The sequence below is a fragment of the Lepisma saccharinum genome, chromosome 3 (genome assembly GCF_977018435.1).
Source record: "Lepisma saccharinum chromosome 3, izLepSacc3.1, whole genome shotgun sequence".
Taxonomy (NCBI): Eukaryota; Metazoa; Arthropoda; class Insecta; order Zygentoma; family Lepismatidae; genus Lepisma; species Lepisma saccharinum.
Window position 1 is genome coordinate 74,072,397 of NC_139231.1, and position 20,134 is coordinate 74,092,530.

General features: G+C 36.8%; 2 protein-coding genes across 3 annotated transcripts in view; one reads left to right on the forward strand and one right to left on the reverse strand.

The window, feature by feature from the left end:
- The window catches only part of LOC145985142 (uncharacterized), a 49,068-nt gene extending 30,236 nt beyond the window's left edge, over positions 1-18,832 (forward strand). Inside the window, exons 5-7 of one of the 2 annotated variants that reach the window (XR_014441401.1) lie at positions 1,018-1,194; positions 2,320-2,635; positions 18,596-18,832. Coding sequence is in view for 1 of the 2 variants with exons in the window: in XM_083118805.1 (XP_082974931.1) it covers positions 1,018-1,194; positions 2,320-2,480 (338 nt within the window). In the remaining variant the exon portion in view is untranslated. Of the gene's footprint in view, positions 1-1,017; positions 1,195-2,319; positions 3,084-18,595 lie in introns of those variants that run through there. The other variant, XM_083118805.1, reaches the window with a different exon arrangement.
- Positions 6,312-20,134, reverse strand: part of GluProRS (Glutamyl-prolyl-tRNA synthetase) — a 162,211-nt gene continuing 148,388 nt past the window's right edge. Inside the window, exons 29-30 of the mRNA XM_083118804.1 lie at positions 8,255-8,398; positions 6,312-6,679 (exon numbers count right to left, since the gene is read on the reverse strand). Of these exons, the coding sequence (XP_082974930.1) occupies positions 6,520-6,679; positions 8,255-8,398 (304 nt within the window). The 3' untranslated portion in view covers positions 6,312-6,519. The remainder of the gene's footprint in view (positions 6,680-8,254; positions 8,399-20,134) is intronic.

Genomic DNA, 20,134 nt, shown 5'->3' on the forward strand with positions numbered 1-20,134 from the left:
TCATTCTACACACACAAGAACATGTGAAAATTCAAAGATTTGATTGATTGATTTGGTGTTTTAAGTCCACTTTATGCACAGGATGGCTAATTGGGACTGGACCTACATTTTAAAGTGGGATTCGAACCACTATGAGCCTCCACCAGGTATCGAACCCAGGACCCCTTGATTACAAGGCAACGACGCTACCACTGCCCCATCGGAGAGACCCTGAAAAAATTCGAAGAGTAAAATGTATAATTACAATTGGTTCAAATGTATTGGGTGCTACAATAATGCGTATTTAGCCTTCAGGCTAAGGTAACAGAGGTACATTATTTCACCATAACAGATCTTCACAATATAAAAACAAGAGTAGTAGTTCATAAACCATATACAATTTTTTCATTTTCTGTCGGATTTATAGTGTCGTAGAAAATGCTGCTTTTTTGCTTACATTTATAAGTACACAGCATCTGAAGAAACTTTTGTTGCATATAGGAATTCTATAGGAAATGCTAACAAGACTAAGATCTATAACATAATAGACGATAACCTCATTTTCACCAACCTTTCTGATAATTATCATCATATTGTCAATGTACATTAGTTACCAATCAGATATCTAGACGGCAAGTTTTACTTTCACATTCTTACTAATGTCTAGTATTATAAAAATGAAAATTTATTGCAGAAATTCGAAGCAACCATAATGTTGCACAAGACTGAGAATCATAAGAACAAAAGAAAAAAGTTTCTAAACTGAATTTTTTTGGGGGGAGTGGAATCACAAGAACTGAATCCAAGAAGAGGAAGTGAACTGCTTGTTCATTTTGCAACTTTTTCTCTTGAGGACTCCAAAATTCATGTAAATTCCCTGACATTTCCCTGTTTTCCAGGTTTTCCAGATGCATATCAACCCTGAAAAATAAGTTATCAGGGTCAATAGCACAGAAACTAAAATTACATAGAACATGATCTTAAAATATATATTTTATAACTTTAAAATAAAAGATTGGTTTCCATTTAACATTTCAGTAACAGAAGAACGTGTTCGCAAATGTCCTTCACAACTATCGCTGACATCTATGTTCAATAGGAAGTGCAACTCCTGGGAGGACTGCATGTTTGGCTACCTTTGCTGTGGCCCCCCTGGGAAGAAGCAATGCGAAGAGGGAGTTTTTGAAGAGCAGAAACCATTACAAACCTTCCAGAGTAAGCTATTTTCCTATCTTGTTTTGTTCACGCTCAGTCTCTATCTTTCTTTCTGATATATTTTCTTTCTACGCAGGATAGCAGGAAAGAAAATTTTAACAATAAATCTCTGTAGATTATTTGGGCAGCTACAGTCACGATGAAGTCGAGACAAGACTTTGCAGCCTCATCTTGTCTTGTGTGTGAGACTGTCTTTCTGTCTCATATCAGGTTGTACATATCTATCTCAATCTCATCTCCATTTTGCCTCAAAATATATAGTACAAGCACCATATAGAGCATGTGAGTGCTCATATTTTTACAGTGTATAGAAATCATTTGAAGCAAACAACTTTTCTAATAATATTTTTCTGTGTGATGATTTGTTTTGAGGCTACAAACCCTCAAAAAACTGCATCTTAACCTGAATGTGTGCAACCACACTGCACAAGTTCACACAGTTACCACTAATGGACTAATTTTTGTAATTACAACACACAAAATACACAATCTATTTAACTAATCAGGTTGTTGTTGTTGAATTGATATTTTAAGTCCACTTTATGCACAGTAAGGCTAATCGGGACTGGACCTACAATTTAAAGTAGAATCCAAACCACTATGTGCCTCCACCAGGTATCGAACCTTGATTACAAGGCAAGGACGCGACCAGTGCGCCATCGGGAAGGCCCTAAATAATCAGGTGAATATCGATTTAATATGTCTCTATAATTGCACAATAAATCAATTTTATTTAGGTAAAATTTTCAATATCATACAATATAGTTTACTGAAGTCTCCAATGAAACCCTGAGTGTCTTGCATGCTAAGTGTGATGCCATTTCAGTTTTAAATATTACAGTGGTTTGTTTAGAAGTCATCTCAACACGTCTTGAAAGTGAACTTGCTTCCATCTTTACATTTAAAAGGCCACCTCAATTTTATACCATTCCTGTAAATATATTACAGCCCACAATTACCAGTTTACTATCTGGACACACATTTTTTTCTTTCTTATATTTATTACATTGACAAAACAACATAAAACATACGAATATGAAATGCAACATGATAAGGAAGTTTGAAGGTGTGGTCCATAAAGGAAAAAAAATCTTTACTACACAATCTTTTTTCATTTTTTTCCAGATCCATCTTTGGAACGGCATGTGTGTCCTGACACACCACCGAAGCTAGGATTAAAGAAAAGATGCAGGACATCAAAAGACTGTTTCTTTGGCGATTTTTGTTGCAGCAACAATGCTGATCAGAAAAAGTACTGCCTACAAGGTGTTATAAAATCAAATTAAATCAGCATACCGAGTGGAATGGAATATGCACTATGAAGCAAAAATACCTAATTAAAACAAAAAAATATAACACAATACTAAATAAGTCACTATTAATTTCCAATCTGTAATATATTCTCATTGATATCACCTGATATTGCCTGAACAGTAATTTTGTAAGTAAAGCAATTAAATTTGTGTCATTACTGTTAGCAGCCTTTGGAAAGATACTTTCTAAAAGTACATGAGTTATAGTTACTTAGCTCAAAAAGTAATTCAGTTACGATTACTTAATTCATAGAATATGTTGCATGAATAAAAAGCAGTTCGCAAATTTACATACAGCCAGACACTTTCAAGGAGTCTAATTATTCTAGAAATTATGTAAAATGCATACTTCTCATTATTTTTGTAAATTGTAGGGAGAAAATTTGTAATTAAATGTGAAATTCTGAATATTTTAAAGCAAAACTCTGGTAGGTTGATAGAATATAGTTCAAATGGAAAACTTGTATGTAAACATACTAACTTTCCTTAAACTGTCACATTGTTCAACTATCAGTATTAGTATCGACAAGAGTAATGGCATTGCTATTGGTACGAAGTGACATCTGCTCAGCCCTAGTTGTAACAGTTGGGCTGAAAAGTTCGTAGGCTAACATAGTAAAAAATATTTTTTGGACAAAATTCGATTTTATTATTCAATATAGTTGCCTTCGAGGGTGATACAACGATTATAGCGGTCATACAATTTTTCGATGCCATTTTTATAGTACGATTTCTCTTTAGCCTCAAAATAGGCCTCAGTTTCGGCGATTACCTCTTCATCAGTGCTAAATTTCTTTCCAGCGAGCATTCTTTTAAGGTCTGCAAACAGGAAAAAGTCACTGGGGGCCAGATCTGGAGAATATGGTAAATGAGGAAGCAATTTTATTACGGTTGAATATCGCTAAACATTGCTCCGAATCATCAAAACATTGTTGCTTTTGATCGATTGTGAGCACGCGCCGCACCCATTTTGCACACAGATTTCGCATGTTCAAATATTCATGCACAATATGTCCAACACGTTCCTTTGATATTTTTAAAGTCTCAGCTATCTCGATCAACTTCACTTTACGATCATTTAAAATTATTTTGTGGACTTTTTTGATGTTTTCGTCGGTAACAGCCTCTCTGGGGCGTCCACTGCGTGCATCGTCTTCGATGCTCATTTCACCTCGTTTAAATTTAGCAAACCACTTCTCAACGGTTGATTTTCCTGGTGCAGAGTCCGAATAATGTTTATCAAGCCAAGCCTTGGCTTCAACAGTATTTTTTTTCGCCAAAAAGCAATGCTTTATTAACACACGGAATTCTTTTTTATCCATTTTTTCACAATAACAAAAGCTGCTTCACTCACAATGCTATATCTCACAAACTAATTATCCGGCAGCTGTGAAATTTATACACGTATCTTTTGAAGGTTAGTACTAAGTAAAAATCACATGGATTTAATTCTAGTAACGCCATCTATGAGTCAGCCTACGAACTTTTCAGCCCAACTGTTATATATATAGAAAATAACCGAATTACAGTTAACGATTTCAAAAAGTAATTAGTTGGTTACTGTTACTGCATTACAACTAACTCTCTACTTCCAAATAATGACTATTATACATGTTCAAATACATAGTATTAGTATATTATTTTTAATTAATACGAATTAGTAGGGCTGGGACAGATTAATCGGTACTCTATCGGTATCGGCCAATATAGGCATATCGGTGTATCGGTAAAATTACTTATTATTTTACAGATCTGATATATCTATAAATATATTATAATTTAGTGCAACATTATACCATTTTGTTATAATTTTTATGAATAATCCCCATGTCATACTTTTTAAAAACGTAAATGTCTACATATGGAACTTCTTTTGCACTGCAGTCACCTCGAAACACACATTTATTAAGGAGGTCAATGAACCATTCAGGCATTCAAGGAACATTTTTATTTTTATATTGGATCGGTAGAATATCGGTTATCGGTATCAGCCAAAATTTCATATCGTCCCATCCCTACTAATTAATAATTTAAATTCAAACACCTCATAAAGCAACTTATTGAAAAGTTATTGAATTTTGTCTCTCAACTTGGGATTGGCATCTTGTTCCAATGCTCTGCTAACTGAGCTGTCATGCTAATTCAGACCTCAACACAAATTCTACAACTTCTCTGCATATATTCTTCGTATATGTTTCAGTGCATACTGTAATTTCTGATATGCAGCAGTTACCTTTAAAACTAGTGTCATCTTCTCGTAACTGAGTTATATAATTCAAACTAATATAACTACATAAAGTGACACATGGCATAGAAAGGGTAAATTCCATAAACGTATTTAAAAAGAAAAATGATTATTATGTTATTTTTTTAACTGGAATTTTGTTATCAACTTGTGCCATCATCAGGAATTAAATAAAATACAATCATAGTTTCTGTAATCTTACTTAAGTAAGGTGGAAAATACTGAGAAAAAATAATAATAAAAGTGTTAGGGAATTTTTCGACTTGCTGAATGAATTGACAACACAAATACTATGTTAAACATATGTGCACTGAGTCCATGTACAACTAATAATACTAATAAAATTGTACTTGTGTTCATAGCTCTTGAGAAACATGCATGTTGATTGCATCAATATGTTGAACAAATAAAGGCACTGAAAGTACATTATTCACAATAAGAAAATAAAATACAGTACTTACAACTGGTTCCTGCTTGGAAATTTTCTTTGGGTGTATCAGCCTAGTTTTCAAGATAAGAAATTGTTATTCACATCATCAGTTCTATACTACATATTAAATGAAAAATTATATTAGGTGTACAAATTAACTCTCAGCATTTTTTAAAGAAAGAAAATGTTCATTCATGAATTTTTATCAGCAAGGTAATCTCCATTGGAATTTATACTCTCTTGCCATCTTTTGGACAGCTGGCAGATCCCCTGGTGAAGGAACGATGGCAATTTAGAGTCTTCAAACTCAACAATGCTATTCTCCATCCCTTAAAGGTTTTTGAAGTGGGAATCCAGTAGATGGTGCTTAAGAGACCAGAGCAGGTAGTAGTCTGAAGGGGCCAGGTCAGGGGAATATCCTGCATGAGGCAGAACTTCTCAACCCAATGAATAGAGCATTTCCTTAGAGCCATGTGCCGCCTCATATCATCAACTACCTAGTCCCACTGCTGGTAAATTTTTTTCTTACCCTCAGTTGCTGCAAATTCATAGTATAAACCCTCCTTTATGCCCCACCAAATGCTAGGGCCAACCCATGTTTTTTGCCGTTTAAGGTTATCATATAATACCCACTTTTCATCCTCAGTCGCTATTTTGAACAAAAAGCCCTTCCTTCTAAACCATAATAGCAGGATAAACAACCATGTTATAGCATCTCTCCTTGTCAGCAGAAAGAAGGTGTGCAAGTCCTTCCTTTATGGGTAACTCCTAGTGCCATGGCAAGTTCGGAATGCATTTGACATGGAATTTCATCCAACGGTTGCTCCAATTCTTCATCCATCACTTTCTTTGGCTGTTCAGGACACTGAAACAACTTCTTGCAGGTGCTGCACGATATGGCATCTTCACCCAAGGCTGAACAAATCATTTTCTTTACCTCAACAACATTGTGCTCACTACTGCTTCTTTGTGTTATGTCATCTGCTACTCATATTTTACCTTCTTAGGTTGGTACAATTTGAACAATTGCAACAGTAAAGTTTAATACGTGAATAAATTTACAGGCCGAGAATGAATTTGGTACAGCTTATAAGTTCGGATCAATGCAAAGGTAAAAAGAACAAAAAACTTTTGTCTCAATTATGGATCATTTTTATTGACACTTGCTACATGCACTTGTCACCGAGATACACATTTATATGGTAAAAGATAAATTGGAAATTTTGCTACATTATCCCAATGAAACCAGAGATGTCCAATTAGTAGTATGAAATTTATGTTTACATCTGGGGTTTTCTCCTTGCTTTCTTCACTAGACAGTGCTCACAGAATTGGACTTAGTAGCTTCGTCCAAATAACGTGTAGAATTTTGGAGGCCTATTACATGTTGGATATATGCACTTATCCATGGGTTTTAGTTTGGCTGGTTGCTCAAATGGAATACACAGCCCTTTGGCTCCCATAGCAGGTGCTCCAGGATCCACTTCTCCATCATCCCTGTAATTAATTAATCAAGCACTTATTCCTTGAAAACAATTAAAGGAAAGGAACAATTGTGATCATACATTTCAGGATATTAAGAAAGTAACTTGATATTTATCTTCCTTTCAAACCTGTCTCAAGCATGAAGTGACATGTGCCACCACTCGAGATATGGAGGTTGCTCCAAGGAGTTGGTCGGAGGCTTATTTTCTTTGAGTCAGCACAAATTTTTTAAACAGTTTTCTGCAGTGATTTTATGGTACTGAGGCACAAACGTGTGGCAATACTGATAACGGTCCCAAGCTATTTTACCTCAGTCACCTTCATGTTATTCAGACTTCAGGGTTTCCAATCTTTTCTAAGAATAAAAGTTTCTTTATTGATATCCCCAAGATTTTAACCAATATCAATAAAGTACACAGATACACTTCATTCAAGATGATAACCAATATTCTATAGATTTCCTATGAAACGGAAAATGATTTATGAAGACCTAAATGCTTCATTCCCCTCCTTAATGCAGGTCACCAAGTGACTGCAATTGGTCTGGCCAAAAGGGAAAGAAACTGTGTATTTAGAAACTTTACAAATCCAAGAAACACTAAACAGATGTGCCTACGTGAGTTAATACTGATGGACAACTAATTAATGTCTCATCCTTACTATTCATGAAAACAATGAGAAAATTATGGACATGTGAACTTTACGTACTGTTTATTGAAATGTGGGATTAGAAAAATTCAGCAATTTTACCACTAAATATCAACTGAAACTAAATAGAACTGTGTCAGATTGATTGATTGATGGGGATGGACATATATCTTCTGCACATACTGATATTCTACCATTCAAATATAAAATTGCAAATGTTCCTTCAACATGAATCGTTCATTCATTTCCTTAGCTAATGCATGTATCCAGAGAAGAGCAATACATTTTTGCTTAGAAAAAGCATAATTAAAAAAAAAACCTTTACATTTATATAACATGGTCAAATAAAAGGTTTTTCAAATGTCAGTAGACATTTCAATAAATAAAAATTCCTCAAATTTCTTCACAAGATATTTTGCTACAGAACAGAGATATGATGATATTTTTGTTATAGCCAAATGATTAGCATTCCTCCAATTGGAACTCTAAAATATCAGTGTTCACTCAGAATCATGAGGACAATGGGGGAGCTAAAAAAAAAGCTAAAAAATTCTTAGCAGGCTCATCTAAAATGCCAGAAAACAAAAGTAATGGGACTCGATGCGATGACCACATGTCACTTAACAAAACGTTTCTTGGCAGGACTGGGTCTTCATAAATATGTTGCTTAATGAGGTTGTTTTATTCACTATTTGCATGTTAATTTTACCTTCCAAAATCAATTCTAATAATCTCAGGGCTACTTCCAAGGACATTTCAACACTGAAAAAGGCATTAACATTTTTTTAAAAATAATTAATTAATTACCAATTAATACAATTGAAAACTGTGAGTTCAAAATTGTTTGCATTTTCTGGACTTAACAAAAAAAATTGCATCATGAAATTTATTATGTGTAAAATAGAGCAGAAAGTCATAGTATTTCCAGTATACACTTACCTTGCACTGTCTTTCTTGATGCTTTCTTCACAAGATATTTCCCCACAGAATGGGGACATGATGATATTTTTGTTATCAAGATGTTTGCAGAATTCATTCCAATTATGACAAACAACAGTATGTTTCTTCATCTCTTCTGTTGCCCTGCAAGCATAAAATGTGATATTTCATTAAGAAATACAGGAAAACCTCGTTAATACGATATTGGTTAATACGAAGTACCCTTTAATCCGAAGTTCTTCCCATTCCCCAGCCGATAAGATAGGATTTATAATGTATTTCAGTACGGATAAATCGAAATACGGATAATTTTTAATACGAAGTTGTTTACAAGACCCTTCCGCAAAACTGGTTTCGCTTAATTCGAAGTAGACACCTGCGTAAGTCGACAAGAGAAGATCGAATGTGGAGAGAGCTTGGACGTTATTTTAACTTGACCTTGACATGTTTTCTTGTCCTAAGAGTTGCTGACAACTCCAGGGAAGTAGCCCGAAATGCCCGCTGGACATTGACATTCTTTGTCAATGTGCATGGGAGGTCAAGCTCTTTCCCCGCTGAATGCGCCACCTTGGAAATATTCACCAGTGCTAGATGAGAAATGCGAGATAAGATCGCACGAATGTTCCAAAATACAAGACGCGTGGTGCCTGGAAGTCTCACCCATCTGTCTAGCTCGTGAGCTTGAGATACAGCAATTTCCAGTGAGCGAGCAACTTTTGGCCTGGTAGCCGACAACTTCCGGTAACCACTTTCATTAAAAGAATGTTCTTTGGGCCCTGTAGAACTTCATTAAAAAAAGGGAAACTGTTACAGATAATCAAAGCTGCATAGGCCAACTAAAGATCGTCAACCCGCTTAATGCGTTGTCATCTAGGTTTCCCGCAAAAGTTGACGTCGATCTTACGTATGTTGCAACTCCAGTTTCCCGTTTCATACGTTTCCCAACTGTGCCGGTCATAAAATTTGCCAAAACAGTGTTTTGTTGTCTGCGTGACTTCTCCCCTTTTGCTATCAGCAAACGGGGGGGGGGGGTCCCCTTGCTAATTGTTTCGGCCACAATTTTCTTGCTCGTGTGCGCACACTGGCTCCTTTCCTTTGGCGTCTAAAAAAAAAAATCAAACAGTTCTGAATACCTTCTTCAAAACGAACAAAAACCGCATGATAAGTAAAAAAAAAAGTGACCCCCTTCCTTCTCCTACAACAGCTCATTATCCGCCACTGGTGTGCATGGTAATGCGATAATTCCAGAATTCAGGTCCCTCTTTCTTGTTTGAATGCAGCTGTCTGGATAGTACATATTGCCCGTATTATTGTCTGTTGCATGGTAAAAGGTAATACAAGGATCATTTTTTTTTTTTCACACTGCTGATAAAAGTTCGATCCAACTGCGTTATCTTTAAAATGCCCATGATTTCCCTTCTGCCACCTGCTGCTCTAACTTCCAGCCGGTCTCATTGTGTTTACGCTGCAGCTGGCGCCAGTGTTTAGTCTAGTGTCTGGAAAGCTCTCGCTTGCCGGTAACTGCAATGACTCATCCAGTGCGAAGGAATAAGCGTCATTGTTTTGAATCTCGCAAAGCCATATAATCCCCGCTTTTCTTCAGAACCATTAGCGTGCTGCTGTTAAAAAAAAAAAAAAACCCGCAATGCTCAATGTAGGAATACGAGAGGAAAAGTTTTCGCGGAGCGAGTGTTTGACCTCCAGAATACTCCTGAAACCTACAATAAATTGTAGATTAATCTGAAAATACGCAAGTTTCGTAAAGCTTGTTTTTAGTTCATTTTATGCTGATGAGCTAAGCGGGATTAAATATACAGTTTAAAGTGGGATCCAAACCAGAGTGATTATCGAGTGCGCCGTGCAAACAGATCGCAAGTTGTGTGTTTACTTTTTCAGAGTGGATTACAATGCAAGTTGAGGAAGAGTTTGAACTGATCCCTGCAAAGGGGGAGGAGGGGGCAATTATGAAGTTAACTGAAGCAAAGAATACGTGACTTTTTTTACGATGTCTTTTACAGCCGAACCAGAACGAAATTTACAGCCCCGATTTTTTTGTTTTTTTGCCAGGGAACGGTTGTGTTCTCTCCCAACAGAATTTTCTCTTACCAGTTAATCCTGTAACGGACAATGTTCTAGTGAACGCACATAAAATCCAATATTCATTCTGTCCGATTATCTCCCGTCTCTTGCTTGCGCCAGTGACTACCGTCCAGATTCTTCCGAGTTTCATTTCTTGCAGTAAACGAGATTGTTTTCCTTTCCCTAGGTCTCCGTGCAAATGGGTTTCTTATGAACTAAAATTGTAAGAATTTCGTGGAAGAGCAACGACTTTGGACAATTAAAAGAAAATACAGTTTTTTAAAAGACTTTTTGCCACAAGATGCATCCCGTGCATAACCGGTTGTATAACTAGGCAGGATAAATGGTGTTAACAGTCTCCTTGGAATCTTTGTGTCCGCGTTAAGCTCCGTGTTCTCATTTTGTGTAACATTTTTTACACTTTCTTTAAAACGTACAATATTATTATATAGTACATATAAAGCTTATTTTCTGAGCTACCACCAAGTATAAAACATCCTTTGTGGGGGAATTTATACTCTACTTTATTTACACCTGAAAACAGGCGCCATCTTGAAAAGTTTGGATAACTCGAAGTCGTTTAATACGAAGTTGGCATTTTTTGGTCCCTTGAACTTCGTATTAACGAGGTTTTCCTGTATTGACAAACATGTTAACCAAAATTCAGTGTGTTATATGGGGAAATATCTTCAGTAACTTTATTTATCTTGGAGTCCTACAGTGAATAACAACAACATTCATATTAAAAAAGTAGGGATGGGCCAATATGAAATTTTGGCCACTACCTATGTTTTGAGGGTGACTGCAGTGAAAAAGTAGTTACATGGAGATTATCGATAAAAACTGCAACAAAATGGCAGAATTTTGCACTTATAGATATATTGGACTGGTAAAATAATGGTAATTTTGCCTATAAACTGATACACCAATACTGATTAATCTGTTCCATCCCTATAATAAAGTATTTCAGAAACAAATTACATAAAAAATGAGGATGATTTGATAGGTAAAGGTGACCCACTTTGTCTATTGATGTTCAATTTAGGCTAAGCTAATACCAATTGGTATCAGTATCGGAAAGTATTGGTTAGAATTTAATCACTGAAACTGGACGATACCTTTCCAGGTGCAGGTGTTTTGTGAGGTCAGCAAAAAAGTCACGAAAACATTTACAGTGTCTAAATATCTTGGAAATTATGGAAAATGCATAATTTTCTTAATTTTTGTGATAATATTGTGGAAGAAAATGGATTTTGTGATTAACAACACACTGGTACAATGTGCCAATAATTACATACCGAGCAGAGACTTGGACAATGACAGAAACAAAAAAAATGCAGGCAGTGGAGATGAAATTTTTGAGGAGTATATTGGCGAAGACTAGGATAGAATAGGGAATGAGGAGATCCGACAGACAGTGGGTGTGGTGAAGCTTTAGGACAGGATAGATCAGGCACAGATGAGGTGGTTCGGACACATGAAGAGGATTGATGCAGAAAGACTACCAGTAAGAGCTTAAAATGCACAAGGAATGGGAATAAGGCCAAGAGGGAGACCAAGATGTCTGTGGAAAGAGCAGATAGCGGAGAGTGTTAGGAGAAGAGGACACGATTGGAATACTGTGGAAAGAGAGGAGTGGTGGAAGACCAGGAAAAAATGGAGAGGCTTGACTTCTATGTCGACCCAGCCAGAGGCAGGAAACAGCAGAGGATGATGATGATGGTAGACTGCTGTGATGTATTTCAAAGGGAAAAATTGCATCATAAAATTTATACTTCTTCTGAACTACTTTGACTTGTTACAATTTCCAAGTAAAGTTGACGCCCTCTTAAGCGGCCAAGGTTCAACCAGTCGTTAGTTTAATCGTCCGCTCAGCTGAGGAATAAATTATTGATTTCTTCTAGAATACAGTACAGCCTTCTTTAAATACATATAGTACTGCATATATTTCTAAAGATGTAGTCTACAACTGTTTAGTTTAAAAAATAAAACTGTACAGTGATACAGTAGTTTTCTGTGCTTTTTTTCCCTGCTCATCTTGAGACATGATGTAGTGATGTTTATCTGTATTCCATTACATAATTCGGTTTAACTGGCCATTTCGTTACCCAGACAAGGGTCCGGTCGCATGGTGGCCGGTTAAAAGGGTGCCCACTGTATAGATATTGGTGGGGAATATTAACAGTATCGTTCACTGGTGTTGGTATCAGTTTAACCATAGTTCTAATGAAATTATACCATTTTTAAAACAAATTTTCCACATCTACAAAATAATATCCACAGCATGCACCACTGGACTGTTCTCCGGAAAATTTGTCCTTTGAGCTGTTTCTTTAGATCTGGGAATAGATGGATGTCAAAGGGGTCTAAATCTGGCAAGTAGGGCAGATTCTTCAACACTTAAACTTCAGTTCATGTTTTTAAGTCATGGTCTAATGTGAGCAAATGCAACACACATCAATAAGTTTCATTATGTGCCCAAATGTTTGTGTAACTTGTAAACATACACAGTCGAGATCCCCGCCATATTAATCATTCAGAACAATTCTGTGGATCATTTTTATCATATCTAAAATTGTCACCTCATTGGTGCATCCATGCAGTGTTCATCTTCAGCATTTGTTTGATGGCATTAAATTCATCAACTCCTTTAAAAATTAAAATTTGATGACAACATGAAACTCCTTTCTGCCCTTTCTAATTTTTGAAAATACTCACAGTGCCTTCTATTTTGAACAACGAAACAAAAATTATGTAGCACACACAACCAAAACTTTGGCACAAGCTTGTCTGAAGTGGAGTAAAAATGGCAATGGAATGTTATTTAATCATAGTGCTTAAGTTTATTTCCCCAATTTTTCCAGGATTTTGAGGTCAGTGGAAACCCTACATTTATTGTGAATGATTTGAACCATTGTTACTTATGTATAGCCAGACTCAAATGCTATATCTTGAAAATCAATATAAAAAAAGAATGTTCTACAATACAATTCACACAGAACCTTTAAAAACATTTCAATGTATAAGGAAAGCTGGTATCACACTGATCTCACATTAACCCTTAGACGGCGAGGCTGATTTTCCAGGTATTTGCACTAACACCAAGCGTGTTTTCAGAAGGAAATTTGAAATTCTGCATGCTGCTAAATTAAATTTTATATTTTCGGAACTAAGAACCTCATTTTGTAATCAGTTAGAAGAAGAAAAAGGGGAAAGTAACTAACTAACTCTCTAGCCTTCTTAAACCCGAAGGTTCATGGCTGCAGCAACACAGGCCTTCCATCTTTCCCTATCTTGAGCAAGATCTATATACTCTTTTCCATCCCTACCGATTTCCCTTAGGTCCATCTCAACGTTGTCCCTCCATCTTCGTCTTGGCCTTCCTACAGGTCTCTTACCATCAGGTTTCCCAACAAGAATCCTGTATACTCCTCTTTCCTCTCCCATTCGTGCCACATGGCCTGCCCACCTAAGTCTTCTTGATTTAATTATTCTAATAATATCTGGACATGAATACAAATTATGTAGTTCTAAATTATGTAACCTTCTCCACTCACCTGTCTCCTCATCCCTTTTAGGTCCAAAGATTTTCCTAAGGATTTTATTCTCAAATACTCTCAATTTATGTTCCTCTTTCAATGTAAGGGACCAAGTTTCACATCCATATAATAATACAGGCAAAATTACTGTTTTGTATATTTTAACTTTTAGTTTCTTAGATATTAAACGAGAAGACAAAAGTTTATGAAGAGAGAAGTAACATGCATTTCCTGAATTAAGCCTACTTTTTATTTCCTCTTTAATATAATTTTCATTTGTTAATATTACTCCTAAGTATTTGAATTTGGAAACTGGTTCAAACGAGTTGTTATCAATAATTAGATTTTGATTATTACCTAACACTTGGTTTCGGCCTGTAAGCATATATTTAGTTTTCTCTTTGTTAACTTCCAAACCTATCTCTTTAGCAGTTTTGAAAAATATTTTAGCATTATTCTTAATTGTATTCACATCATCCCCCAGTAAGTCTACATCATCTGCATATGCTAACAACTGAGTCACACCATTTAATTTTAGTCCTTCTTTAGTTTCTTTTACCTTCCTAACAGCATATTCTAAGGCAAAATTAAAGAGCAATGGAGATAATGCATCTCCTTGTTTTAACCCATCATGAATTGTAAATTTGTCAGACATATTAATACCCACACGAATTTTACTTTCTGTTTCACTGGTGCATATTTTTATCATACTAACAAGCTTCTTAGGTATTCCAAACTCTACTAATATATTATATAATTTATCTCTTTTGACCGAATCATATGCTTTTTTGAAATCAATGAATAGTTGATGGACATTTTGATTATATTCCCACTTTTTTTCAAGTGTCTGTCTGATGTGAAAAATTTGATCTGTAGTTGATCTGTTACGTTTAAATCCACATTGATAATCACCTATAATTTCATTAGCATATGGGGTTAGTCTTGTTAAAAGAATGTTAGATAATATTTTATATGTTGTTGAGAGTAGAGAAATTCCACGGTAATTATTGCAGTTCATTTTATCACCTTTTTTAAACACAGGGACAATTATGGATTCTTTCCACTGTTGAGGGATTTCTTCTTTATTCCATATTAAACAAATTAATTTATGAATTTGACATATTAATGAATTTCCACCATATTTAATTAACTCAGCTGGTATTAAATCAATGCCAGGTGCTTTGTTATTCTTTAGCCTTTTAATAGCATCTTTAACTTCAGTTAAGTTAGGTTCTGGAACTAAAGGTTCTGCTGTGTGTACTTCATTAAATACATGTGAATTAGGTTTAAGCTTGTGTTGCATCACATTTTGCCCTTTGAGAAAAAAAATACAAGGCACACACTTGATTTTCTGTATTCGGCGACAGTGATAGAAAGTGCGATGGTAGACAATTGTGACGTTTCTCGTAATTTAAATGCATGTTCCTGAGCATAGTATTTTCATCGTATGAGTTTTTGACTGTAAGAGTTCTCTTACTCCTTGGGGGTCACTTTTCTTAGCTTACAAGGTTTGACAACTGACAAATCTATCTGAATGTTTGCAGTAGGGGCGATTGGGTGCCAACATTTGAGGGGCAAGGGCAATATACATTATTTTGGTAGAAAAGGCTTAGCATAAAGAGGCCATAGTGCTGGGGCAAAAAGTGCCAGGGGGAACTGCATCCCCGAACTCCCACTCCCCCTAATTGCCACCACTGAATGTTTGGATTATTAAAATATTTTTATATATTTATAAAAATATAAAAATGTACAATAACCTAAATTACTTACAAGTGAGTACCACAGATAAAGAGCTGTATTTGCCAGTGATATGCACTTCATTTCTCAAGTGTCCCACTTGTGATTTGGCCAGTACTATTAGCACAGAACTTCAACCGCCATCGTCCTTCACGATAGCACTTGCGTTTGGTACAGCCAATCCTACAGTTCTGTGCTGTGTATTCCAATGAAATATGCTTCTTCTTTCTATGCCATATTTACGTGGTTTCAGGGTCAGATCTCCCTTTCAAATTCTCATCATCTTGACATTTGAGGGGAGGGGGGGTCGCTCCCCTACAACAGTTATTTATCAGAAACAAAAAAAAACACTTATTTCTTCCTTTGGGCCCCTCTATACACCTGCCAAGTTCATGGAAATTGGAGGGGGACACTTAGATGATCTCCCTTGTAAGTTGATATTCGTTTTCTGATATAAGTCATGTTACTCATGCAGGAGAAGTAATACACGTATGGTTACATGAACGTATTTATTAAGATAACAAAATTATTTAGGACACAAGGAATTCATCGGAGTTGATCACTGTACCAGGAATAATTCATCTATTTTTCATAGATGAATTGGGTTGTATGGCATGACCATTTCGCACACACTAGAGTTGAGTTGAGTTGAGTTGGTGTTTTAAGTCCACTTTATGCACTGTAAGGCTAATCGGGACTGGACCTACAGTTTAAAGTGGAATCCGAACCACTATGCACACACTAGAATGTCAACCTTTGTCCTGTACAGCATACCCTGTAAACTTTATTCTTGCAGAACAATGAGTCCCTGGCACCACAGTCGAAGTAATAATTTATGGGGGCTTGTATCTTGAGTGTCCGCGTGTGTTTGTTTTGGCCCCTTCGTCACTTTCATTTAATTACCATTGAACCCTATTGTCGTCTTTATCAAAATTATCCACAACTTACTCTTCCAAAAATGGAGTTTCATTAGTACCGGGTGGCCAGAATTCAAATTACTCAACTCAGAGTCCTCTGTAACCTGTAGAACTCTAAAATTTGGTGAATCCACTATGCAGACTATGGAGAAGAGGGTGGCGATAAAAATAAAAAAAAAGTTCAATTTTCTGCCACCAGGTTGAAATTGGGCACTGTAATAATGAAAATTGAAAAACATAACTCAGGTGCACAAATCTTTGTTGTTGTTTCTGCCAGTACAGTAATATGCTTGCCAGAAGTGTGAATGACCTGTTGGAGGCGTAGCACAGCATGATCAACAGTTGCACGAAGCATGTCCCTGGAAATGGTAGTGACATGCCGGTTTTCTTGGTTCCTGGTACACACAATCTTTCAGGTACCCCCATAGCCAGAAATCACACGGAAGCAAGTCCGGCGAACGGGAAGGCCAAGCATCGGGAAAAACCCTTGAGATGACACGATCAAAGTTGTCCCGAAGAAGTTCCGTCACTTGTTTACCAATATGCAGGGCTGCTCCATCTTGCATGAAGATTGTGGTCGCTAAACATCCTCGTTCTTGCAAGGCAGGAACCACATGCTGTGCAAGAAGTTGAGCGTAACGTGCACTCATAATGGAACATCAGACTGGGCCTTGTGGTGTTTGCTCCTCGAAGAAAAATGGACCCAGAATGAAATCAACAGTGAAATCACACCAGTGACATGATCAGAATGCAATTGTTGTTGCTGCAACACAAGGGATGGCAAGGCACCCCATATGCGACAGTTCTGTGTGTTTACTGCCCCATCGAGGGTGAAGTGCACCTCATCTGTCCACAGAATATTCCAAGGCCACATGTCGTCCACAGCCATCCTCGCCAGAAATCGAAGAGCATAATTGACGCATAGAGGCGGATTTTGCGACTTTAACTGATGAACCACATGGATCTTACAGGGGTACCACTATAAAATGGATCGTAGCACTTTGAGAACCGTCGACCATGGCAGGGTCAATGAACGTACCACAGCTCGCGTACTAGTCCCAGAATATCGGGAACAAGAGGCTCTATCCATCACTGCAACAGCCACTTCGGTGATAACTTCTTCTGCAATGGGCCGGCAGCCCCTTCCTGCTGCAACACCCAGATCTCCAGTCTCTTCAAATTTCTTCATCTTCTTTCTTCATTTCATCATGGGCCCCTTTCGAAGTCCTTTCACATGACGATAACTTCACCAGCATTGCACGTTCTTTCTTATTTAATGGCATGGTGATCACTTCCGAACTTTTGTTCAGCACTCACGTTAAGTGATTTAGCTGAGTTATTAATTAGAAAGACATCTGTTAGTGGCTGGAAGTTGCAAGAAAATAATCTCTCGTTTATTGTAAGATTACAAGGTAAAGGCGAATCCATAACCAATTGGAGCAGCTTACGTCATTATTACAACCCATCATGGAAGTACAGAGCCATATTTCAAGCTGGTGGCGGTAATTGAACTATTTTTTTTCTTTTATCGCCATCCTCTTTCCCATGATCTGCATAGTGGATTCACCAAAGTTCAGAGTTCTACGATGCCTCAAACAGGCTACAGAGGGCTCTGAGTTGGGTAACTTTAATTCTGGCCACCCGGTACATAGCACTTTGAAATTTGAGGTGGTAGTTTGTACTAACGAAATACAATGAACAGTGTTCATTAGTAGATCAAAGCAGCAAATTCCGTGAACAATGATGTTGTTTTCCAAAAGTCTCAAATATTTGTCTCACGCAATACACCCTCTTAAAACGGATGCATCTTCTGTGGTGGTAAAATGACATGTTTGATAAGAGTTCTTTCTGTATATTTCTTCTCCTCTGGCATAATGCTATCACATTATAATGAAAAGATCCTGTGTTCGACTCCCCCCTCTTCTGGTGGAAGCACGCACACTGGTTCGGACTACACGTTAAACTGTAGGTTTAGTCCCGATTTGCCTATCTGAGCATAAAAGTGGCCTTAAAAACAAATTCACAAAAACGTCTTCTGGATACTTTGTGACATAACTTTTTTCTTTCAGGGTAGCTACTCTAGGACCATGATAAAATTCAAGCGTAATTTCCGGTTTTCAAGGCGAACTTTCCAAAAATTCAAGGCTACAAGCAGATGTTTTCTCTATTTCAACCTTACGTATTACCGCCTCTCAACATCCACACACAAATATCTTCATAATGTAAAGGGTCTATGTGATTCCAACATCCAAAAATTATAATTCAATTAAACGGTATACGTAATAAAATTAAAATATTTAATTTAAGGTGCTGAGTTTCTATTTACAATCAGAGGCGCAACCACAAATTTTTGTCTGACCGGGCGGGGAGAAAATGCCAGGATAAACGTACTAATAATAATAATAATAATAATAGTGTTAACGCTAGAAGCGCCAGGATTTTTTACTACCTAGAAGCGCAACCTCCGGTCAAAATGACCGGTATTTAAAATTTGACCATTTCTCAAAATGGCTATTGCCAATAATCATTATGACTAATAAAAAAAGTAAAAAAAAGTAAAGTGCTCCCCTGTGCTTAGCACTACGCCATTAAAGCGTATAGGGGGTGTGGGGGTAACGCCCCACACTTTCTTGATCCGGTCGTGAGTGGGGGTGATGTGATCAGCATCATGCCTCTGACTGCCTTTACCCCCCAGGGTTTCCCCCAGGTACCCATGTTATTCGACGCTGGGTGGGCGCTGGAGCCGCTTCCAACGTTAGAAAAGTTCCCGGATTTGAACCGGCCGGGGATCGAACCCGGGACCTTTAGCATGGTAGTCTTTTATTTTTTATGACTAATAAAACAAAATATTTTGTAAAAATATTTTTTTGTAAAAAACATACAAAAATATCATGAAACCTAGCGATTTTTATTTTCCATGCACTAATTACAACAATAAATATTAATTTTCTTCAAGGAAATAAGTTTCCGTCGTGAAATTTCACATATTACATTTTTTTTGCATTTCAGTACCTTTTCTACACCAGAAACACATTTTCCACAAACATATTTGTTGCACATTGAACAAGTGTCACTTGTTTTGTTTTCATTGCACATTGCCACCTGGCATTGGCACCTCTTTCTGGAAACAGAGCCACTTACATTCCGTGCATGTGATATTGATGTTGACAATATTTTATTGGGCTTTGCATTCAAATGTCCTTCTCTCAGATCTCAGCTAATTCTATCAAAAAAGTTATATCTCGTAACGTTCCTCCCCGTGACTGCCTTGTAAACTACCCATGTATTTATTGCTGCCAGATCTAAGATATTGTAAAACACATGTACCGGCCATCTATGTGATGAAGCACGGACTGAATATTTGCGTGCCATTTGATCAACAACATCAACACCGCATTTAGTTTTGTTGTAATACTTGATTGTTTCTGAGAGTTTCTTCTGGCTTTGCAAATCTACTTCTACATCTGAATGCACGGAGCTTAGGAGTAGAACATTTTTGTTTGGTTTAGCTTGGTATGCACACAATGTAATGTCCCCCTTTTTTAGCAAACATGTTTCATATACTTGTGTTCTAATGTTCACAATTTCATTAGGAATCTCCTTTCTAT